This window comes from Diplotaxodon limnothrissa, linkage group LG15 (genome assembly GCF_057381915.1).
Source record: "Diplotaxodon limnothrissa isolate DT_005_m linkage group LG15, D_limnothrissa_male_GT1.1, whole genome shotgun sequence".
Classification (NCBI taxonomy): Eukaryota; Metazoa; Chordata; class Actinopteri; order Cichliformes; family Cichlidae; genus Diplotaxodon; species Diplotaxodon limnothrissa.
The window spans coordinates 34,053,724-34,078,384 of record NC_140610.1 but is presented as its reverse complement, the minus strand read 5'-3'; the positions used below and the strand labels follow the sequence as shown (position 1 = coordinate 34,078,384).

The following is a 24,661-nucleotide window of genomic DNA, read 5'->3' as shown; positions in this document are numbered from 1 at the left end:
CCGGGTCAACTTCGTTACCTCCCCCTCCCACACTGCTTCCGTTTTCTGTCCTTATGTCGCGTGGTGATGACACGACCCTAGCCTGGCTGTCCATTTTTCCGGGAGTGAAGCAACAATTTGGGCTTGAGTGGAGCGTTAATTCTGTCTTTAACGCATTTCATTTTCTTTCTGACTCGGCGGCAGGAGCATGTTAGTTGCTCGCGAAGGCAGTGAGCGACAGTGTCGCAAATCTACCTAAGTGTTGAAGAATATTTTTGCTAGCGGAGAGGAGTGCGCAGGCTGCAGTGACAGACCGCGGGAAAATGGTACTTCCTGTGCAAAGAAGTCTTGGCGCGGCTTTACAGCTGTAAACAACAGGAGGGCACAACAATACGCAAGTAAGTTAGTAAGACGACTAAATCACAGCCACGTTACTCTAATGTTCTGCAGGCTAATTTTAAGTCACTTCTTTTGCTGACCAACTTTCTTGTTTCCTCCGGGTTAGTTAAGCAGACAGTCCCGAGTCGCTTTATTTGTTTGAAGTAATGTCCAGAAATGTAAAAAACAAAATAAATAAGCAGTCCATCACTTGGCTTTAAGAGGTAAAATGTGTCGTGAAATGTCTGACAAGATAAAAACGTTGTGAAAGGAGATGTTTGTTTGCCATCCTTGTCTTTTGTGTTTGTGTTAGTTTAATTCGGGTCAAAGGTAACAAGGCTAGGAACAAAAGAGTCAAAAAGACAGTGTTATATTTATTCAACGAAATTAACTCGGGCCCACAGTTTGATCGTTTGTTTTAACCTGAAAGGTTATGAGATTATCATTCTGCTTGGCTTTGTTCTTTGGTGTCTTTGAGCAGTAGGACGGGCTCTAGCTAGCGCAACATGTTACCGCCATTAGTCCACATTTGTCCAATATATCAACCGTCTGTCAACCGACATTATCTCTGGAATTGTGTATACCATTAGGTGTATGTCACAGTCGATCTCTGGGAAAATTCAGCTGTGTATCTATTTATTTATCTGGTTGTCTATCGATCTTTAATTGGCGACTTGTTTTTTGCCCAGCACTTCACCCATTTCTGATGTGGATCTGCATATATGTTATTATTCATAAAAGTAGTTTTATAAGAAATATTTGAACAATGAAAAAGTGTTGTTAAAAATAATCATCTTACCAAAATAAACAGTATTGCTCTCCTGCAAACATTGATTGAGTAAAAGGGCCTATTACTATTATTGGACCTTTTTGCCCAAAGTAACAGTAATTTATGGAAACTTGTAGAGCAGACTTTTAAGATTTTTTTTTTTAAAGCAACTTTTGCATCAATCTTTTGTTTTGGCTTGGACAATAACAACCATCAATTTCCCTTTGGCTTTGACATCAGGTAGTCCTTAAGAAACTGCCACAGGGATCTTTGACAGGATGGAGAACGTTGACACCAGCCATGCATCTGGTCGTAAGTATACATTGCTACTTAAGAACTTGGAATTACTCATCAAAAATTGAATGAAAACGAATTCAATCCCACATTTGTAGATACTCTATTAAAATTGATTAAGACTGATTTTTGTTGGTCATTAACAGACCTTGGAAGCTGAATGTCCTATCTTCCATAACCTTAAATTATTGTTTGGGCCTCCATACACTGTCAGTGCTCGGCATTAAAAACATTAGTTGAAAGTTCAGGTTGTAAACATGCATGCTTTTAGTTATTAATTTCATGCTTTTATTCTTCTTTGGACTGGTGTTTGGTTGGCTGCAGTCAATAGACTTACATTAGTTTATGTTAGCTAACTAATACCAGACCCAATAACTCAGAAGAAAACAACACTAAGACTAAAACTCAGTTTAAGGCGGTCACTTTTGTGCTGCTTCTGGCTGCAACAGTGTGTTTATGTCAAAACAAAGGATATACTGTCATGTAGAGCTGGGCGATAGAACGATAACGATATGTATCGCGATATAACTTTTACTCGATAGAGAAATTAAGCTATCGCGATAGACCTCGCCGCTCTTGTCCTCTTAAAAAAAAAAAAAAAAAAAAAAAGATCAGCCAATCCAAATTAAGTAGCGCAGAGCCGAACCAATCACAGCCGCAGCGTCACGTCGCGTGACTTGTAACGTACAGCACAAGTGCCAAGCCGCACGTGTGTTTGTTTGGGAAGCAGCCAGCGGGTAATGGAGGAAATGAGTGTGCCGACTAGAAAAATCAACCGAGCGTGACCGAAGAGAAAACAGATAATGGTTCCAACGCCGGAGAGATTGTCGAACGGAAGAGCCATAGAAGTTCCGTAGTGTGAAGGTATTTTGGCTATTTCAAGTCTGACAAAAAACAGAGTAGCGTGCACTGTAAATTGTGCCGAAAGCAAGTCTGGAAATACAATGAACTGGTGCATGCGTCACACTGTGCGCCACGTTATTGTTTCGGTGAAATGAATTTCTACAATACTGTTAATTCTACTCCCTGCAGTGTTTAAATGCTTACATATACACACAGTTACTGTCCGTCCACACATACGACTCGGTTCTGCTTCTATGCCCCAGCTTTGTTTACTTTTTCCCACCAAGGCTTCTAGACTTCTGATTGGCCAATATTTCTGCACGGTTAGGAATCGAGCGCCACCTGCTGCTTTGGCATGTTCATAGCAGCGTTTTCCTTCATTTCTCCCTTTATGTGTGGACGGGATTATTTTTTAAAACGAAAACGGAAAATCTCAGTTTTCAAAAATACCCGTGTACGTGTGGACGTAGCCTCAGTCTCTGACTGGAAGCGCTAATTCGTCATTCGGCTTTTGTCAGACTAAAGTAACTGTTAAAACTGTTTGAAAAGCTAAGCTATACAACAAGGAGAGATTGAGAATTTCCTTTTAGTTCTCAGTTTATTTGATATTGACAAAAGTTAGTCAGTTTTGTCTGTTCTTCTGTAACACAAACTAAGATTTATTTTTAGAATTAATATTTTGTTTCTAAGTGGAATTGACAATTTAGTCTGTTTCGTTTGTTCTATTTTGAAACCTAAACGCTTTAGCGGCTGCCTTTTGTGTAGTTTGCAATATTTGCCTTTATTTATCTGAAAAAGTCTCATGTTCCTTAAGTACATCTACCCTGTTGAACTTATTATGGGAAATAAATATTTAAATAAAAACAAGCTGCTGATTATTTCACATTTTACTTGTGAGCAACGGCACATTTAAATCTTACAAATATAGTTATTTGGCTTATATCGTGATAGATATCGTTATCGCCTGAAATGAAAAAAACATATCGTGATATGAAAAAATCTCATATCGCCCAGCTCTACTGTCATGTTTCACTGTCTATCTCTTAAGCATTCAGTGGTTATTTGTTGTTGTTTTTTTAGCTGCTCTGAAACGGGAAAATCCACCTGTTAGCTGTAATTTTAGGGTTTGTTAAGCACTTTATACATGAGGAGCTATGTGGAGGAGAGCCTACTTGAGTCACCAGACCAACAAGGAGTGTGACATGTCAGTTTTTTTCTCAAAAGGTTGGCTGTAAAGAGCCACCCAACTATGTGAGTCTATTGACCACAACCAACCAACCCGGTGATGTCAAATTCTGTACTGGCACAAGCTGGCGCTAAACATCTTCTAAAAACGTAGAACTCTTAGCACTTATTTCTTAAATCCAGCTTCACAGACAGAGCTACATCTATGCCAGTTTTTAAGAGGAGGTCTCCGTGATGTAAATTAGCCTTTATACATGAAGTGTTTCATGTTCACTTTAATATGACTTCCATTGCATGCTTGCAATACTGCAGCTTGCCTTTTAAGTGGAAGCACCAAATGTGACAACAATACTCAGACTTTAGAGTGTTTCAAAGTTTGTGGAAGTCTTAAATGGACAAGCGTCATCATTACTTGCCAGACTGCTACAATTTTACATACCAGCCAGTCACACAAAAACCAGATGCTCTTGGTGGTTTTAAAATGTAAAGTAAAACAAAATGATTATTTGAGTTAAGTTCTTGTACTTCATTTGTCTCATTAGTTGGACACGTAATTCTACTACTTTCTCACGGCTCTTAATCTGTTTCAGTTTGAAAGTTTATAATTTGAATAAAACCAGTCTGCTTATTATCCACTGTTTTATTTATGTATGTACTAGGGCTGGGTATCGTCACTGATTTCTAGAATCGATTCAATTCCGATTCACAAGGTCCCGAATCGATTCGATCCACGATTCGATTTAAATCGAATCAAATCGAATTAAAGCTGGGAAATTTTGACAGTCAGAAATATTATAATTCAGATCAGTACATTTACATATTTTTGTATCAATAAAAAGGAAGCTGACACATGCAAGACTTTATCACAGGTGTAAGCGTCACAGCAGATGCCTTTGTGTCAAAGTAGCTGAAGATAAAACACAGAAAAACATGAAGGTGATTTTCCTGGCCTGGGATTTATAAAAATATTCTGCAGTACATCAAAAACGAAAGAAAACCATTAATCAGCATATGAACATTACCTCTGAAGTTACAGCGGTTTTATTAGAGACACGGTTAAGCGTTTTTGCATTTTGAATAATTTTAAAAAGTTTCAATTTGTTCAGTATTGAACAGCAGAAATGAGGTTTTCTTTTCGGAAGAATGTAAAAGGGAAAAAAACAGCGGCCGACAGCCTGTAAACAACAGTAGACTTGTGCGTAACAAGCAAGCGAATAATGAAGAAAGGGAAACTGTTCTTGAAGTACAGAGAGAGAGAGAGAGAGAGCTGTGCATCGCGGTGGAAGCAAAACAGTAAAAGTCAGAGTGAATTCATGACGATTTTATGTGAAGCGTTTGGATCTTCTTTTGCTGCTGGTTCGGTCAATATTGTTTGGAGAGAGATAAAACTAACAGCTTTAGAATCGGCGCATAAAGGGCGTGAACACAAAGCGCAGACCGCCGACACATCAGAATCAGCGAGCTGTCGGCTTTCAGCCCTGACTGTGAGAAAGGCGACATCTAACTGATTCTGATCCGCGGGTCGCGCTGTGTGTTTAAGTCTATGTGCAGAATCCGTGTACCTGCTCTCATTTACTGTCTTAACTGTTTGGTGGTTCTTGAAATTTTGTGAGATGTCACCAGAGATTCTGGCATTTTGGGCAAAATAAATTTATATTAAAAAATCGATTCAGGATTTTAATGAATCGATTTTACGTTATCCAAGCCAGAATCGATTTTAATCGATGAATCGATTATAAAAACCCACCCCTAGTATGTACATAAAAACATTCCTTAGAAAACATAATTTACATGAATGTAAGATTTTCGGACGCTACCATAATCATGACTTAAGACTTATGTGTAGAAGCTCTCTAACTACTGATGTATACTGATATATATGTATAATATCTACAGTCTTGGTATCTGAAGTAAGCGAGGAGTCTGTGGATATATACGATGGTCTGGACATCGGTTTTAACAGAAGTGCAGGTAAAAGCCCTTTCTGAAATGGTTTCACTTTGATCGGATGCATATTACCACTACTCTTGCTGTCGTAGTCTGAGCACTTTTTTTCTTTTTTTACAGAGGAGCCACCTTTTGTTGGTTCTCAGTTGAAAGAGTCAATGGATTTGTATGAAGAAATTGTGACAGAGGAACAGCAGAACAGAGAGTCATCATACGCTGAGGTAAGCAATTGCTCATTTGGGAATTACCGTATTTCCCGGACTACAAAGCGCACCTGAATATTAGCCGCACAAGCTAAAATCAGGGGAAAATCCTGTTTTGTACATACATTAGCCGCACCTGACCAAAAGCCGCAGGTGTTTCAATGTTGACTTATCATATGTAAGAGAATATGCACAAAGGGAATTGTCAGGAAAGAGATGGCTGTTTGGAGACATCACTTTTATTAATATTTTTAAAAACAAGTTATGGTACATATTTGCATAACTTTTTAGGTATATGTACAAGTAGCGGTAATTACAAGTACGAAACATGTACTGTGCTTCATAAATGAGTAACAAATGTAGTACATAACAATAACCTACAGCACACCAGAAAAATAGATTCAGACTACCTTTTAGGCTCAGGTGCAGTGACACGGCTTTAACAAGAAGAAAAGTCAGTCATTCACCACCATCTTTCTCTTCTTCCTGCGCACTAAAACCACCAAAGTCCTCTCCTCCAGTGTCGGATACAAACAGGCTCAGGGTGGCTTCGTCATCCACTCTCAGCTTCTTTCATTCGTTGTCACTTTCAAAACCAAAGAAATCGAACACCCTCTGAAGGGCCGTGGCGGTGTCCTCCTCTCCATCATGCAGCAGTCCAGCCCTTCGAAATCCGTTGGTGAGCGTGGATGTTTTCACACTTTTCCACGCTGTCAGATTCCACCGGTGGAGTTGAGCATAACTTGCTTTTCGCAAGTTTATCGCCGCTCGTCATCCACGCCTCCCGCTGAACGCGTAGCGCTACTTTGAAGTTTGTTTTTCGCGCTACTTGTACAGCACTATGTTGCCTGGCGGATGGACACGTGACCAACATACCACTCTTGAACCCCAAAACTGGTGTCTGATCACATGCCCTGCCGCCAGGCAACGTAGTGCCGTACAACAGCGGAACAAACAAAACAAATAGCCTTACGATATGACAAAAATCATGGACAATCCATAGAAAAGCCGCACCTGACTAAAAGCCGCAGGGTTCAAAGCTTGTGCAAAAAGTAGCGGCTTATAGCCCGACAATTACGGTATTTATTTTTTAACATGGGAATTTTTTGTACTGATAATTAGCTGTGAGGCACTGATAAGCTGTTTTTGTTTTTTTTGGGGAGTGAGCTTGACTGCTGCTGTGTAGAGCAGGGCGATATGGCCAAAAATATTTATCACGATATATATTTGAAAATTTGCGATAACGATATAACTGACGATATAATTGATGCGAGACAAAATACAACTCCACAACATTACTAGCGCAAAAAGACAACCTTCCATTTATTTTCACTTAAACAAGAAGCTGGTTTTTATGTACATTAAAGCTTTATAAAAATTTAACAGTGCAAATGCAAATTCCTTGCTGAGAGTTTAACCAAAAGGCATTTCCAGTAGAAATGGGCTGACATATCCTGAGCATAACCATGTATAATATCCACTGAAGTTAAAAAGAGGTGCTTTGCAACATTAAACTGCAGTGTGCAGTACGTATTTTTCGGACCATAAGGTGCACAGGATTATAAGGCACATTAAGCGAAACAAAGCAGTCAGATAAATCAAACTTTATTAAACTCATTCTTCTTGCTTCCTCCACTTCTGTACCATTGATTCATTAATGTTAAATTCTCTGGCAGCTGCTCTATTCCCATGTTGTTGCAGTATATTAATGACTAACCTCGTATTGTGGATGGATTATCTCAGTTGTTCTCCTGACTGAAGTTTGGTCCGTTTACAGCATCCTGCCATGCGATTGCATTTGTCTCTAACCATGAGGAACCTTCACGTTAACTTTTATAAGTGGAAAAGTGTTAGTGTTCGTCCTCCAGCTTCACTGTTTATGTTATGCTAACATAGCTGTGTCGCTAGCGATCACGTAGCACATCATTATATACCAGCTAGCCCAACTTCAGTAACCCTACAAACGTCACTGCTGTTTAGTTTCCTGTCTTCATTTATGTTGGAAGTGATAGCAGGAAGTGATTTTTTTTTTTTTCCAGAAATCTCTCAGTCAGAACATGCTATATCATGCTTAGGTAACTAGCGAAACTAGCGAGCTAACTTCCGCTAGCTCCCTGCTAACTTCTAACTCCGTTAAATGTAATACATTTTGTTTTCATGGATGCCTGGAAGTTAAACTTCATAGTTACACCTGGTAAAGCAGCAATGCTGATCGTTTTATTAAAGATGAAAGAATTTAGACAGTTTTTAACTCTCAGTGATGCTGCAGTGTTCGTTTGACCTGAAGAGGGGGGTTTAGGACCCAGATTACTCCCAGATTTAAGAGCATCTTAGTCCGACAAATACGACAATAACGACGGCCGCTTGCATGTTCTGCAAAAAAATATGCTTTGTCGTGTATTTGACGGACAAACACCAAACCAGTTCCACATCACTGAAGTTGCACTATTTTTACAAACCAATTCTGGTTCATCTGTTTCACTCAACAATCGGCCATGTGCGTATGAAAACAAAGGCACTGCGCATGCGCGTTTTACTCATATTCTATCGCGATATTTCATTTTCCTATCGTTGCCTAACATTATACCGGTATTACCGTGAGCGGTATAATATGGCCCAGCCCTCCTGCTGTGTTTCAGTCTTTATTAGAGATGGCACAATACCACCTTTTAATGTCCAATACGGATATAAATTTGGATATTTGCCAATACCGATATGAATCTGATACAGTTTTTTTATAATCAATAAAACTGTTTTTTAAATGTCTTGCCACATTTTGTATAAGTTTATGCTCAAGTTTAAAAAAACAAAACACTAAAGCTATTCTATTATACTTGTATGCAAAAAATACACTTCACCCAAAATATTTTGCAGTTCAGCAATACTGATCTTTTTATTTAAACTTTTAGCCAAATTTTAAATCTAAATATTTAAGTAATATTCAAAAAGTATTTTAAAATGCAGGTTCATGCAGAAAAGAAGTGCAATATCAGCACAAAATAATGTTTATATTCAACAACTTAAAAGAAAACCCTCCAAGTTGTATAATGGACAATTTTATACTTAAAGCTTAACTTAAATGGACATCCAGAGTGGAAAGCAGTGCAAATAAATGCAAACACGGTTTCATGATACTCATCTTTTATCAAGATCAGGGCTGGACTGGGACTAGAGACCGGCCCACCAGGTATTCTAGAAAAAGCCATAAAGCCTTTGAATGAAAACAAACGCTGTTGTGAGAGTGATGTACACTGTCTTGTTGGTATATATGTATTATTTCTATACATTGCACATAAGATAACCACTTTGGTTGTAAGATTCAGATAATTATTTATTGAAAGCTAGACATTTTAAACGAGAATAAGAAAGAAAAGTATTACTTTGTGTCCCCCTTTCCCTGTTAATGCCCTACCTGGCCCCCTGGCAAAACTTTGCTAGACCCGCCCCTTCACAGTTACCAGCTGTTAGCTCAATAGAAAAGGATCCTGGTGTTATTTGTCTCTCAGAAACAGTTCATAACTTCCCTTCAACTCATTCATGTCACCTAAAAGGTAAATCTGTTTCTCCATCACCTGTTCAGCTCAGATGATTCAGTAATGACATCTCCTGGTTTCATCTTCGTGTTTCCCTCTCATGCTAAGGTCATGAGCTGGATTATGCCATGTCGCAAGTTTTTTGAGGTGCTTTTGTGATATTTAATAGATTGAATTACATTTTTTTTTATTTCTCCCCGATATCTGAACCAGTAATTTAGGTCAGGATCGGACCAATACTGGTACTGTATATCGGATCGGTCCATCTCTAGTCTTTATATTATCATGATGTTCTACAAAGTGTAGAAACCTTGTTATTGGTAGGTGAATATGGGTTAGTCTATGAAATTAGAACCACACTGCTAAAAATAAGTCCTTTGTCAGTTACAATAAATATTAAATTAGTACTCTAGATCTGATTATTTCTGTATAAATCAAGCAAATTCCAAAAAGAATCAATGAAGTGAACTGATGGACTGCTTAATGATTGAGTCGATTACAAGCAGATAAGCTGAGACGCTTCATATTTCAGCAAAGGTGACCCTTGCTCAATATTTGGGATCATGATTGCCATTTTTGTGTAAGCAGAGAATAGCACTTGGATATCACAGGACGTTGAACGTTTGCCAGAAGTCATCATGCCAGCTGTTTCATAGGCCTTTTGTTTTTGTGTCTCTGCAGCTGAAGTCTGGGTTCAGGACAGCCCAAAACCATATTAAAGAGTTGCGCAGGAGACTGGAGCAGTTGGAATTACAGGTGTGGGTTTTTATTTTTGTTTTTATTTTTTTAGGGGGGGGGGGTTTAAATAGAGAGTAGGTTGTTTCATGAGAATATATTTTACTCGGCCAGCTTTCATTTATCGTTTTGGAAAAAATCATCTGAAGAATCGGATTAGCCTCAATCACCTTTGTAGAAAACAAAGCAAATGTGTGTGTTGTATGTATGTTTTCACCCAAACCAAAAAAAACATCTGTTCCATGATTTTTTTTTTTTTTTTTTTTTTATTGGAGGAGCCAGTAGGGTCTGTGTAGGTTCTCAGTCCTACAGGTCCTCCAGGTCATGGTAATCTAAGGAGCTTGGAAAGAAAGGGACTGAATTTCTTTACCTTTCATCTGAGAACTTTCTGCAGATGAGAGATGAAATGTCTGTCTTCAAGAAACTTAGAACAAAGTTACCATAAACACTACTATCTTCACTAAGACAGTTTTGTTTTAAGAAAGACTGTGTTTTCTGTAGGTGGAATGGGTCTACATTATTGAACTGCATGGTTTGGTTATACGAATTCATTTTACCACTAACATTTTGTGTGCCTTCTGTTTGAATATAGAATACAGGTTTGAGAAAGGAGAACTACTCTCTCAAAAAAAACATCTCTACACTTTTACAAACGGCTAGAAAGGAGGTGATACGAAAAGACGCAGAGATTCAGAGGCTGAGTCAGAGGTACGTTGGTTCTTTTTCGTCCTTCTCCGTTAGGTTACACTGAATACTGGTTAACGTTATGCATAAGGGCAATATCATAAGACACGTAGCAAGGTGTGACATCAATTATTGGCTATACTGAAACAGCAATGTTTTAATTGTTGGGTTTTGCAGGTCTGAGAGAGGGCAGTATCATCATTATCCATCTTCCATACAAAATGTGCGGGATCCAAATCTCTCCAGTCACAGCTCCACCAGTAGGCTGGTTTCTCCACCATCCCGTCCGCCTCCTTCTCCACCACTACCGCCATCCAGTAATTTTCCACCTCCCAGCGTAGACCAGCCTCCAAGAGATGCACGTCAGTCCATGAGGAAAGAAAGTCATAGTTTGCCCAGAGCATCAAAAGCATCTTGTCATAGCCATTCAAAACGAGACGGTGAAATAACTGACAAACAGACGGAGTCAGATAAACACAAATCCAGTCACAGAGAGCACAGCCATCCCAGTCAACATTCTGAATCAATACATAGGAGACATAGAAGTGTTTCAGATGCTAACAATGACAGATTTCACAGAGCAGACAAAGACTTGGTACAAAGGTGTGATTCAAAGTCATGTCAAAGAAAAAGCTACTCGCACGATGGGCACCGCAGATCAGATGAGGTTAAATCCTCACCCACGATTTTGCAAACTACAGCTTCGGATGACAAAAAAGATGGCAGGAGACACGATAAAGCTAAAACGGCTGCATCGGACCCTAAACACAGTGCATCTCACAGCTCAAAAGAGAGCTACAGCCGAGAGCTTGAAAAAATCAAGACTACTTGCAGCTCTTCCAGAAGTTACAACTCAAAGGACTGGAAAAAGTCTTCTGTAGATCAACATGTTATACGATACAGAGATTCCTCCAAAGAGAGGGAAGGGGCTAGACAGAGAGATCATCAATGGAAAGGGGAAAAGCAATATAAAGATGAAGTAAGAAAAAATCATATCAATGACAGTCAGTCCCACACAAGCAGAAAATGTGAGAAGCTGAGAACCAAAGAATCAAGTAAAAGTGACAAGGACAGATGCGCAAAGACTAACACGGTCTTTAAAACATCACCTGAAGAAACCAATATAAGCAAGAAAAACTCTGAGGAAACTAGTCCAAACAGGAAACTGTGCTTTATGGAAACATTGAATTTAACCCTTTCACCAATTAAGAAGCCAGTATTACCTTTTGGTGGGAGCCTGAAAGATCCTGTACCAGTGGGAAAGGATGTTGAAAAGGGCTCAAAGGAAGATAATTTGCAGCCTAACATGGAAGACATGTGTGTCATTGATGACATAGAAAACATTGAATTAGAAGGAGAGTTGAGAGATATTACAGAGCAGTCTCTGAAGAACCACAAAGTTTTGAGTTGTGAGAGGACACTTGAGGCATCAGATGTGGAAGGTATTCAGGAAAAAGACACAGTCTGTAATAAAACTGCCGTAGCTGACAATTCAGTCCAAACTACCTCAACTAACAGCCAACCCTTGGATATTACAGCAAAGCAAGTGAGTGCACACCTTGCAGCAAAATCACCAGGGAATAGTTATGCAAAAACACCAGACGTGTCAAAAAATAATGAAGAAAATATGAAGCTAGTCTCAGACAGTAAGGCAGCTGAATGTAGAATGGCGGAGGCCAGAGACCCCATAAATCCAGTTGACAAGCCAGGAAGGATTTCTAAACAAATTCCAAGCTATGACCTACAAAAAGCTTACTGCGAAAATACTGCCGATTCATGTGCTGAGATTACTGTGGAGTCCACTGTGGAGCATCTTGAAGCTGCAGTACAGCAGAATGCCTCTTTGGAATCACGTGCAGAAGATGCCGATTCATCACAGCCAAAGAAAACAGATATGACTGACGAAACTAATCCTGTGTGTCAGACTTCCCCGGCTATCAAGTCTCAGGTCTGTCAGCAAGGTTCTCCTGCTTCTTCTACTCCAATTCATCTGAAAGGGAATTGTGAAAAGCAAGACTGTCGTAAAGATGCAGATACAGTGTCCAGCACAATCAGCCTGGAGTCCCTTCCACAAGAAGGATTGAGTTTGAAAGAGGCTATTTACGTTTTAACACAGACAAATGAAGACACTGGAGACAGTAGCGCTAGCGCAATTGAGCCGAGCTCTTCAACTAACTGTATCGGAGTGTCCAAAGTTAGCAGCACAACAGAGGAGAAGACCCTACTAAAAATTTACAGTGACATGACCACCACACCCAGCAAGAGCTGCAGCCCTAGAAATGGACAGGAAAACCATTTGAAGCCTTCAAGCTCTGTGCTATTACTACATGATGAGGACTCTATGATGCGCACACTGAATAATCTGAAGAGAATCCCAGATGCCATCAGTCCTTTGAGGAGTCCAGTACGGGTAATCAAGAGATGTCTTCTCCATGTGCATAGCAAGCCTGGTCATGTAAAGAGCCTTCAAAAAGGTAGTTATCCTCCTTTCAAGTCTAGTAATCTATATTTCAAAACTGGCAAGTTTTCCATTGAATGCTTTCCATCTTGCCAAGGATACTGCTTACAAGCTTTACTATAAGCCTTCTCTTTACTAACTGCTAATTTCATCTCATTTCTCATCTCACTGTGTCTTTTATGTGCCTGTCCTCTGTCACAGCTGCATCAGCACAATGTATTTTAAGAAATTGAACACCTCATTTCTCCTTTATAAAATACATGTTTGGACTTTACCTTAATTAGCATTACCTGTTACGTTACAGTAGTGCTTTTGACATCCCCAGTGGATCTTTGTTACTGTTCTGAGTTGGGTTTAAAATTAGCTCTGGCAAAAAATACAAAAATGTACCATCTTATACATTTGTTTGACTCTTCTATCTGACTGTTATCTATTTCTTTCCTGTGCAGATTTTTCCAGTACAGCTGTTGATGCCAACTCGGAGAAGTTGGATGTAAATAAGGAGAACAAATATCCAGGTTCTCCTGCAAAGCGAGACGTGGTAAATTCGGTGGATAAAGTGTCTGACTTGAATTCAAGTCGTTCAGACACAGATCTGGAGGAAGGAGAAATTTTAAGTGAAAGTGATGAGACGGCGGCAAGTTCACCCACTACTACAACAAAGAGGGCAAAACTAGCACAGCCAGTCAGAAATAAGTCAAGTCCTAACTCTGTTTTAAAGAAGAAGCTTGCAGAGAGACGGGCTGCTTCTGAAGAAAGTCGTGAAATTTCAGGCGTAACGACACAAAGTCCAAAAAGTCGTTTTAAAACAGTTTGTCCCGCAGCAAGTAAAGCTTCTTTTTGTACCATCGAAGAAATAATGGAGACGTTTAAGTTAGTCCGTGCCGAGATCCGGAAAAAGTACATGAAGCTTCATAAAACTTTTCCCAGGAAGAGTTTCTATGGAATGATGGATAATTTCCAAAGGTCCTTTTTAGAGTTTGTGGATGGTGCTCATTTTGGTAAGATATGTGATCAACCAGGGGAGCTCAAGTCCAGACTGAAGAAACTCATTGAATCTGTGTTTGGCAAAGTGTCAAATAATGGCATTGTGAAACGAATATTTGAACAACAAGCAGTGGATTTGAAGCAAAAGCTGTGGGACTTTGTAAATGTCCAAGTTGACTACTTGTTTGTGGATATTCACACAACGTTGAAGAGCTTTTGCAAAGCCTCAAGACCTCTGCCAGAGGACAGTGACGGTGAAAATGTATCTCAACAGCCTCCCATGAGAAAGGCATCATATGAGTCGAACCAAGCACAGCCGGCTTCCACCAGCCTGAATCAGGCCAAATCCTGTGCTGTGGTGTCTTACAAAAAGGGCCTTGGAAGCAGAGGCAAGGACATCAGAATCACACACGGGTCTGAGTCGCATCCACTGAACTCCCCAAATACACAAGCAGAGTTCCTTCTTCCTAAAAATCCACCTGCAACTCCTGAAAAAAATAATATACCTTCTTTGGTGGTCACTCAGAATGGCTCTTTGCTTGACAGAACTGACTTTGAGCTACTCACTGAGCAACAAGCTTCCAGTTTAACATTCAATCTGGTCAGAGACTCTCAAATGGGTGAAATTTTCAAGTGTCTTCTGCAAGGTTCTGACTTGTTAGAAAGCAGTGGTATCGCTGGAGAAAACACTGCCTGGTCCCTCAGTACTCCAAGGAAAGATGGAGAAAGAAACATAAGCATCATCACACCATCAAAATTTGAGTATCGATCTAAGCTGCTTTCCCCAGCTAAATTTGATACCCCTTCTAAACTTTTTGCCACCTGGTCTAGTATTTCACCTCGCAAAATATCCTCCTCTTGCTCAAAAGATCAGACCACACTGAACCCGGCTTTACTTGATGAAAATTGTCTGTTAGAAGTTCCATCGCAAAATCGAGCACTGTTGCAGGCCAACTTGGCCTCACAGAAGTCATATTCACTTCTAGCTGAAGATTTGGCCGTGTCTCTCACCATTCCATCACCTCTGAAATCTGACAGTCACCTCAGCTTCCTACAGCCATCCGCCTCAAGTATGTATGTCACATCCACGCCAGAGAACGTCATCAGCGCCCACATATGCGAGGATGCTCTGCTGGACGGGGAGGATGCCACAGAGCATGACATACACCTGGCTCTTGACACTGATAATTCCAGCTGTGGCTCTGGCAGCAGTTTGGCCTCAGAAACACCTGCCACGTCTTTTGTGTTTAAGCCCGACATGGCGATGCAGGCGCTAGTGATGGAAAAGTCCAACGATCATTTCATTGTGAAGATTCGGCAGGCGAATCCAGAAGCAGATAGAACTCTAACTGCTAATGAGAGCTTACGTGAAACACTAACAGAGGAGCAGCACATAGAAGATAACACTGCAGCTCAGGATAGTGAAGCTGGTGTTGCAGAAAAGTTTGAGAAAGCTGTCTCTTTGGCGGGCAGTTTCTCTAACGTTGCTGAAAGCTCTGTTTTGTGTCCAGCTGGTACTGAATCCAGTGTCTGTCTCACTGAAGGTAAAGACTTAACACTATTAAACAATCAGCCAGATGACATGCTAACTCGACACACTTTTTCCAAAGAGACCCTGAAAAATCGGTCTGACGGTTCTCCTTCAGATAAGTGTTTGAACAATGTTTCTGAAAACACAGTTGTTAATGTTAACATAAGCCCTTCAAAAACTGTCTCAAACAAGTCTCAGAATAAACTCATTCCCTCTAAATGTGCTGTGTCAAATAACTGTCAAACTACTGAAAGCTCTTATACAAATCAGAGGAGCCGAAAATTGTCTTCACACGTGTCAGACTCGAAGAACAATGATGTGGACATATCTGAGTCAGAGAGAAGCCTCGTGATAGCAGAGGACACGAGCAGTTCACCCGACAAAGGCAGAAAACGAAAGAAGCACCAGGACAAATCAAAAGCGAAGAGGTTGAGGAAGGAAAAAAAGAGTCCAGAAGTCGTGCTTCCTTCCAAGGAAGCAGATGAAGATTCCAAATCATCTATGGGCTGTCTGTCTCCCAGCAGTCTGTCTGCCAAGAATGTCATCAGGAAGAAAGGCGAGGTGGTGATGGCCTGGACTAGGTCAGTAGTAAAGTGCATCGTGTTCTCTCTTTCCAAGGAGTGTCTGAATAGAAGAATGAATACTAGTTGCATATAGTCAGTATTGGTTTCACAATATTTCAGCAGAAAATGTCAAATAGAAGTTGACCTGTGATGGACCCGTTGGCCTCCTCGCAGACTCAACATTGCAACTTATAGACACTGCATATCTGTAATCCCTGGCCATACTGGTCTAACGTCATCTTTCTAACAAAGCTGATATAGATTAATATGGCTTGCTGGTTGTTAAGCTGTGGAAATGTTAGACAAAATAAAGCCACACTGAAATGGTGTCAGCTGGTTTGAAGTCAACTCCGTCTAAACATTAAATAAGTTAGCTCTGACACTTGCAGCCTATTGATGAAACATTTTCTCTCTCCTTGAATGAGCACGTCAACGAACCAGCTGAGGTTACAGCTCTAGTACATGTGCTGTTCAAGTGGCTGTCAGTTTGGCTTTTACTGCTGTACACTGTATAAACATAGGAAGTCCTTTGAGTGCTAAGATTCAAAGGGCTCTGTATGAGTGCTGGTCCATTCACTACAAGAGCTTTGTTAAATATGTCTGTATTTTGGGGGGAGTTGAAACTAGTTTTGCACACTGTCCCCCATGTTTAGAAGTTAAAAATTAATTGATGAAACTAACAATATAATAATCAAAGTAATTTTAATACACAGATAAGGCTCCTTGGGATCAATAACTATCTGAGGGCTAGAACCTGTGGACATTAATAAATATTACATTTTTGGGTTGTTTAACTCATTGTGGTGGCAAATTTGCAGTTATCTGAATGTATTGTGTCTGTGTACCTTGTATAAGTGTTGCCAAAATTCAGCCTTGTTATCAAAGAAGAGATTTTGATCTGGTAGTTTATGCTCATCTAATCAGAATAGTCTCACTGAATGTATTTTTAATGTTTCATTCTACATTATAGGGCTGCCACTAATGATTATTTGTATTGTTACTGTGTAAGAAGTTTAGCTAATTAAATAGACTACTCAGTATCTTTCATCTCCTTCATCAGAGATGAAGATCGAGCTATTCTCATGGACATGAAGACAAAAGGCGCTTCACGCGAGACTTTCTCTGCTTTGTCAGAGAAACTTAACAAGCCTTCAGGCCAGGTAGATAAATCTTGTTTCTTTCTTTCTTTTTCTTTACTTTTGTTTAGTGTAAGCATCCAGTAACTGTTAACTGTTTGTTTTCCCCAGATTGCTCACAGATTTTATCAGCTCATGAAGCTTTTTAAGAAGATGGACACCTGATGCCTCTGAATATTTGTGTATATGGTTCTTATTTTGGAGCATATTCATACATGTGCCAATAATTAAGGTGATATGATGACTTGATCACCACACAGAGTGCTGTATCTGTCAAAATCTGGAGCTTGGTTTGAGTCAAAGGCTGGGAATTCATAACTGTCTCTAAGGATATTGTGTTACAGATGCAGAACTGTACCTGCTCATGCTGTTGAGAAAGGAATTCAAAACGTTTGAGATTTTTAGCAAGCCACACAGGATCATCACAGAAGGACGTGATGTGGGCCACAGGATTCCACCTTTTTTACCTTCCTATCTCGACTTTTGCAGACATTGCAGATCTCAAAACAGTTAATGAGTCATAATATCAGTTCCCACGTCCGTAAATTAGTTTTTCTCCAAGCATTTGGGGGAAACTACCCTCATAATGAGAAGATTTCAGGTTCCAAAACAAGTATGCTCACTATATTTTACATATTGAGTCAGATTCTTAGTTTAGAGGTTAACACATGACCTGCCATTAAACCTTGATCTACAGGGCTCATAGTTTTAGTCTTTTGACTTGGAGTCAGTGTTAAATTTTGTGTTAAATGTTGGATCTTGTTTTAATAGATGTGTTTGTGTGTGGGAAGGGAGTGCTTCATACATTTGTTTACATGCTCACTCCAAGTAAAAGACATTACATCATTACATTCATTTCTTAATTTGTGAGTGCGTGTGTGTGAGAGAATGACTGAATGAACCCTCGTATCTGTGAGCTGCAGTGACAAGTTTGCTTGTTACTAATGAGAACTATGTAATGACATATTGTAAAAAATTCTTTACTGAAAATAAAAGTTTTATTTATTTAATGGACTGGTGCCACACTTTTCTACATACAAGCTGGATTCATCAAATACAGTCGTTCAAGTGTTTGTTTGTTTTTTCCAATTACTATGTGCTTTTTAAATCTGATGGGTGCAATGATCCAACTGTGGGTTCAGCATCTTCAGTTACAGACTGAAAATGAAGGAGGGTTCATTCCTCATTTCATTAAAACTCCTGAACCACAACAAGCCACATTAAACTTGCTAATTTTTGAAGGCATATAAAATCAACAATATGGATTTTGTCATTACGTGCAGGGGTTACGATGGGTCAAAGCTATGCAGTAATCATCTCATTTGTTTTCTTGAATGATTAATATGTTTTGCAGTGATGTCTCCAAAGGTTTATCCAAATGATCCTCTGTTCTGCTTCCAGGTGATACTGCAGAGAAAACAATGTCACCCCATGTTTTGCCATTTTGCACATTTTCAATTGTTTTATAAAAGAGAAAATGGTGATACATGTATTTCAAAACAACATGTGTGGACAAACCATAAAGAACTAGCTGGATATTTTGTGTAGAAATCACAGTACAGCATCTTTCTTATTGAGTCATTTACTTTGCTTCTCTGCTACACCAGCATTTATTGTTCACCAACCTGCCAAATCTCACTTTAAGCCCTGGTTCTCTTTCAGACCTCACTATGGGGGTGCCTTCTGGTGCACTCAATCATTGAAGCTCCACTTCCACCACATTGGTCTAAGACCGATCAATCATTTCAAGGGCACAGGGTCCCCTGACCCCCTTTATAATAGAGTGTTCACATGTTCAGCTGATTTGATTGCATGTGCTTCTAGCAGAAAGAAAGTGGAGAAAAATATCCATGTTCTGATATGCAGCCTATTTAGTTTAGATTTCATCATCAACTGTAACAAGAGTGCGCTGTCTCTCACTCACGGAATAGAATATTTGGGTTATAATAAACTTTTGGTTTTTCTGTCACAAAATTGGAAAAATTTCACTAGTACTAGCTCTGTTCCCCAAGGTAAACAGTCACATTTAGAGCTTGTTTGCACTTGAGTGGGCTGTTGGCCTCAGTAATCACTATCATCCTAGAGACTGTTGAGGATGCTGCATTTTGAGCACTGGGTGTCCTCTCTGCTTTTGGACGTTGGATACCCCGTTTGGTGAGAAATGTGTGTTTTTCCCCAAATGTGTGATGGCTCTCCATCGCTGCAGACAAACAAATGTTCATCACCATTGTACCCTTGTGTTAGGTGACTTTGGGGAAAACTGAATGCAGATGTCATGGTGCATGCTTAATCAACCAGGTTGATTCTGTTCATCTGGGGGTAGCGTTTTCAGTGGAAGAAACATTTCAGTCATGAGAGTAACCTGTAATAGCTAACTGATCCTGAGACTGTCTCATCTGTTAGCAGCTGGTTCATTTGTGCTGCCAGACAAACTTTTTTTGCATTTCCCCAGTAAAATATGATGTTTCTAAAGGAATTTGACCAGCTCAACTCAAGACATCAGTTTTGTTCTATTGGGGAGAATTTATGAGAAAAACAGAAAGCAAAGTTTAAAATGTAATCATAAAATATTTAATAATTCATTGATTTTGACACGCTGAACTCCAAAATATTTAATTACCATTTCTGTATCAGGTAAGACTCATTTACACATTCAACGTTTTCATGTCACTGGTTGCACAGGCCTATGGAATAATATGAACTCTCAACAACAGCAACCTCTCAGTATTGACGAGCTCCACTTCAGTAAAGTAATGCAATATATTACTTAAATTACTCGCAAGAGAAAGTAATTTGTGTTACTGCTACTTACTTTCTCGTTACTCCTAAAATGGCGCACTCTCCCATAATTACCAGTTAACAATATAAACGTTGGGCACATACCAACACAAATCCCTATCCTTCTGAATACAAACAAAGACTCTTCTGGATTGTAGTCTAGGTTTGCGTTAACATGTTATCTATGCAGATGATAGTTCTGTTAGCACTATGTTATTTCTGTTCTGTCCACTTTACCACTGCAATCTTGTCCTTTTAAGTAATAATAAAATTCCACATCGCGTTACAGTGGTGTGAAAAAGTGTTTTCGCCTTTCCTCATTTCCTATTTTTTTGTATGTTTGTCACGCGGAAATGTTTCAGATCATCAAACAAATCTAAATGTTAGAGAAAGATAATACAACACAAAAAATGCAGCTTCTAAATGAGAGTGTTTATTATGGAACCCGCAGAGCCCTGTGTGAAAAGGTGTGATAGTGTAACTGACAGTGTGCTAGCTCCTTAGCTAGCACACTATACAAACAGTATAAAAACAGTTACAACAAAGATGAAAGATTATTGAAGACATGCATGCTGGCACATTTCATTCACTGCATAAAACCTGAAACTATCAAAAACCTAGAGTTCAAGATTTAGAAAAAGGTTGCATGAAGATTAGAAGTAATGAGTCTGAAAACATTGTCCAGAGCTGTGTATTGGCATCTGAGTTGGTGCTATTTCTAGTTTAGTGTCCTGACAAAAGTGGCAGGATGAACCTAACCTCAGGGCATTATAAGGTCATGGTACTGATGGATCAATAGCTTCAAACCGACCTACTTTCCAGCTTTAAAATAGTGTCAGTCAGACTGCACAGTAGGGTGTTGTCTGTCTCCAAGGGATTAAAATATCACACTTACACCACACTCGAATCTACAATTTGATTAATGGCCTTATGCCAAAACACACAGGGACGAGGACTCTAGAAAATATGTAAGTAAAGTACATTTTGCTGCATGATTTAAATTTGTAGAAAGACCTGCAAACTACAAAGTTTTCTTTTGTTCACAGGTAATATTAATATGACAGAAGATGGGGGACTGGAATCTATTAGGGAGTATTTTAGAAGAGGTCCACATTCATTCCACCATCGTTGGGAAGATATGGCTCACAATCCTCTTCATTTTCCGGATGCTTGTGCTCGGCGTCGCAGCTGAGGATGTCTGGGATGATGAACAGAGCGAGTTTGTTTGTAACACAGAGCAACCTGGCTGCAAGACTGTCTGTTACGACCAAGCTTTTCCCATCTCTCTCATCCGCTACTGGGTCCTGCAAATTATCTTTGTATCCTCACCCTCTCTGGTCTACATGGGTCACGCCTTGTATCATTTGAGGACCCTTGAGAAGGAGAGACACAGGAAGAAAGCGTGTCTGAAAGCTGAGCTGGAAGGTACAGATCCCGTCCTGGATGACCATAAAAGAATTGAGAAAGAGCTCAGGAAATTAGATGAACAGAAGAAAGTAAGGAAAGCTCCTCTCAGGGGCTCTTTGCTGCGTACATATGTTTTCCATATTTTGACCAGATCTGTAGTGGAGGTGGGTTTCATTATAGGACAGTTTGCTCTGTATGGGATTGGACTGTCTGCACTCTACAAATGTGAAAGGATGCCTTGCCCTAACAGCGTTGATTGTTTTGTGTCACGACCGACAGAGAAGAACATTTTCATGGTTTTCATGCTGGTTATTGCCGGAGTTTCTTTATTCCTCAATCTCCTAGAGATTTCCCATTTGGGGGTGAAGAAGATTAAACAAATCTTGTATGGATATAAATATGGGGATGATGAGAGTATGTGCAGGTCAAAGAAGAACTCCATGGTGCAGCAGATCTGTGTGCTCTCAAATTCCTCACCACAGAGATTAATCCAGCTCACGCAGATGACCTGCTCTGCTGTGCCTGAAACTCACGGAGAGAGTCAGCCTTTGAATTTGGCCTTAGTGGCCCCTCAGAGTATCGAAGGTCACAGCATCTCCTGCCGCCCCAGCCAAGCTGAAATCCAAGGTCTGCACCAGCTGGGTGTCATGGAACGACGTTACACTCTGGAAAATCGCAAACCGTCATGCAGCAGCGATGACTCAAATGGACCCCATGGTTCTGGTAAACCACACTATGTGGGGCCTCGACCTACACTGACGGCCGGCCACATGGAAATCCCAGCAGCCCTTAGAAACCCACAGAGGAAGCAGAGCAGAGTGAGTGTATGTAAGGAGCTCAGCGATATGAGTGATTCTCCGGAGAGTGAACACTATCCCACAGCCAGAAAATGCAGTTTTATGTCCAGAGGACTGTCGGAGGGCAAGCTGGCCAGTCCGTCTGACAGTGGAGACTGTCAGAGTGGAACGGACAATGCATCCCAGCATCTTAGCGAGGGGGAGAGTCCAGTGGTGTCTCCACCACCTCCAGCTGGAGGGAGGAGGATGTCCATGGTAAGCTAATGTCTCTTTTTGGCTATTAATAAAGGCTTATAGTCTCATATGTGTGATTTAGCGTGTACTTGTTTGTTGAAAGATTTGGTTATAGATACACTGTTTGTTTGTTGTCTGATCAAGTCAAGCTACCTTAAATTCCCTCCAACTCCACTTTTTTTGTCAATTCAAGTGTAATTAGTCCGAATGATGTTGTAAGATGGAGTTATGACCAAAGAAAAAATTTACCATAGATTGTAATGAGAAGTTCCTGAAGTACACAGCGTTGCAAGTCAAGCGGTGTTTTCCATTGCTTTTATTAGAGCAGCCTTCCAGCTACCTTTGTTGCTTCACACCACACACACCCGTCAGGTCACGGCAACCCGGGGAGGCTGTGTGGGTCAGCCTCCCATGACACCACACCCCAAACCCATCGCTCCACCCCTCTCCTGCAGCTGAGCCACAAACCACACCCAGTCACATAGATATATATTTTTAATTTCATTCTGTCAAAAAGTAAACATAAATATTGAAAATCAAATGCAGCTACATCTACAATGTAAAGCTCAGCTGATCAGATGATCTCAGTGCCAGTCCAGTTCATACCCTTTTACATATCCAGTTGGAAAATCTCATTAGCTGGCCCACAACTACTTTACATTTCCTGCTGCTTAATAATCAACATCATTCTCAGTTCCTCCCTTCCTTGGTGAAATCTGTTGTCAGTGATAGCAATCAACTTTACTTGAATAAACTCAGTTGAAAACCCTTTTTATTTCATTAATTCCAGTGATCATTATGAATTGAGTAATATAAAATAAAATAAATAAGTAACCTGTCAGTTTCAACCACAACAAAGGTCAAGCTTGTTTACAGACATTTTCTCACTATCATATATTTTTCTAATACTGTTCAAGACAAGATAGTCTTGAGATATTAGCAGAAAGTCAAACATTACTATTTACTATATACTACTTGAGGTTAGAAAACAAAACATAAACGTGTCATCATGACTATGACAAGAATAATAACTATACATTGTACCTATTTTTTTCCCTTTTCAGAGCATGATTCTGGAGCTGTCTTCAATCATGAAAAAGTAAACTATAAAGTACAGTTCTGGGACCAAACGAGTGCCAATGGGAGTTCTAAATTAGCCAAAGGAGCCTGATTTCAAACCGAGTCTCATCCTGTTTCTCTGCAGCAACATTATATGTCCACAGTGTGCTTATACAGTATGTTTTCTGCATGAATAATTTAGTTATTTTCCACATCCAAGAGACACTTAATTTGCTTTATGTAATGTGTGATTGCTATTCCTATCAACTGTTTGATTATAAGTTTACACCAGATAAAAGAAGTATTGAAAACGTCAATACTGACGTTTCTAAATAAATCTATTTCAAAAGGTTTGTTGACATCACCAGATGTCGGTAACTACCCATCCAATCCACTCATGCGAGAAATCAAATCATAGATGTCCAGAAATTAAGCTATGTGTGAAAATGAAAAAATGGCATTGGGAGAAAGTACTGAATGCATGAAGAAAGCAAAAAGGCATGGAGAGTCATGGCACCAGCTGAAAGCAATCCTGCCACTTCAGTTCCAACAAATGGCCTAAAAAAAGGTGTCTCATTACCAAGATGTCACACAAGAAGCATCTCATGATGGGTAACTGATGATACTGATGACACTGGTTACAGAAGAAATTACTAAAGAAACTACTAAATTACTGAAGGTTCCAGTGAGCACTGTTGGGGGCATAGTTTGAAAGAGGAAAGAACAAATGTCACCACAAACCGGCCGCTACCAAGTGCTTCCCTCAAGATTTGAGACAGAAGGTGAATGTAGCTCAGGCAGTAAACCAAGTCATCTGAACTCAATTAAATTCAGTTTTATTTATACAGTGCCAAATCACAACAGTTGCCTCAAGGCGCTTTATATTGTAAGGTAGGTCCTACAATTGTACATACAGGGAAAAACCCATCAATCACGTGACCCCCTATGAGCAAGCACTTTGGCGACAGTGGGAAGGAAAAACTCCTTTTTAACAGGAAGAAACCTCCGGCAGAACCAGGCTCAGGGAGGGGCGGCCATCTGCTGTGTAATCTGCTAAACAGATGATTAGTGGTTTGATCCCTCCAGTTTGCATGCCAAATATCCTTGGGAAAAATGCAAGATACTAACCCCAAGTTGTTCTCTGATGCATCGGAGCATGAA

General features: G+C 39.9%; 2 protein-coding genes across 2 annotated transcripts; both read left to right on the top strand.

Annotated features, from left to right (window-relative positions):
- The first annotated feature begins 97 nt into the window (after positions 1–97).
- casp8ap2 (caspase 8 associated protein 2) lies at positions 98–18,181 on the top strand. The gene is made up of 10 exons (XM_085372975.1): positions 98–377; positions 1,367–1,438; positions 5,345–5,419; positions 5,516–5,616; positions 9,813–9,887; positions 10,459–10,574; positions 10,728–13,024; positions 13,458–16,107; positions 17,150–17,249; positions 17,337–18,181. Exons 2-10 carry the CDS (start codon positions 1,405–1,407, stop codon positions 17,388–17,390), a joined length of 5,502 nt encoding a protein of 1,833 aa, XP_085229101.1. The 5' UTR covers positions 98–377; positions 1,367–1,404; the 3' UTR covers positions 17,391–18,181.
- A 2,889-nt stretch (positions 18,182–21,070) lies between these two features.
- Positions 21,071–23,544, top strand: gja10b (gap junction protein alpha 10 b). The gene is made up of 2 exons (XM_085373161.1): positions 21,071–22,462; positions 23,506–23,544. Exons 1-2 carry the CDS (start codon positions 21,071–21,073, stop codon positions 23,542–23,544), a joined length of 1,431 nt encoding a protein of 476 aa, XP_085229287.1.
- The last annotated feature ends 1,117 nt before the right edge of the window (positions 23,545–24,661 follow it).

Bases quoted from the DNA above. Each gene is read 5' to 3' on its own strand.
- gja10b (XM_085373161.1), top strand. From the start codon at position 21,071: ATGGGGGACTGGAATCTATTAGGGAGTATTTTAGAAGAGGTCCACATT. The intron at 22,463-23,505 runs GTAAGCTAATGT...TTCCCTTTTCAG, and splicing joins GAGGGAGGAGGATGTCCATG to AGCATGATTCTGGAGCTGTC.
- casp8ap2 (XM_085372975.1), top strand. From the start codon at position 1,405: ATGGAGAACGTTGACACCAGCCATGCATCTGGTC. The intron at 10,575-10,727 runs GTACGTTGGTTC...TGGGTTTTGCAG, and splicing joins ATTCAGAGGCTGAGTCAGAG to GTCTGAGAGAGGGCAGTATC. The intron at 13,025-13,457 runs GTAGTTATCCTC...TTTCCTGTGCAG, and splicing joins TGTAAAGAGCCTTCAAAAAG to ATTTTTCCAGTACAGCTGTT.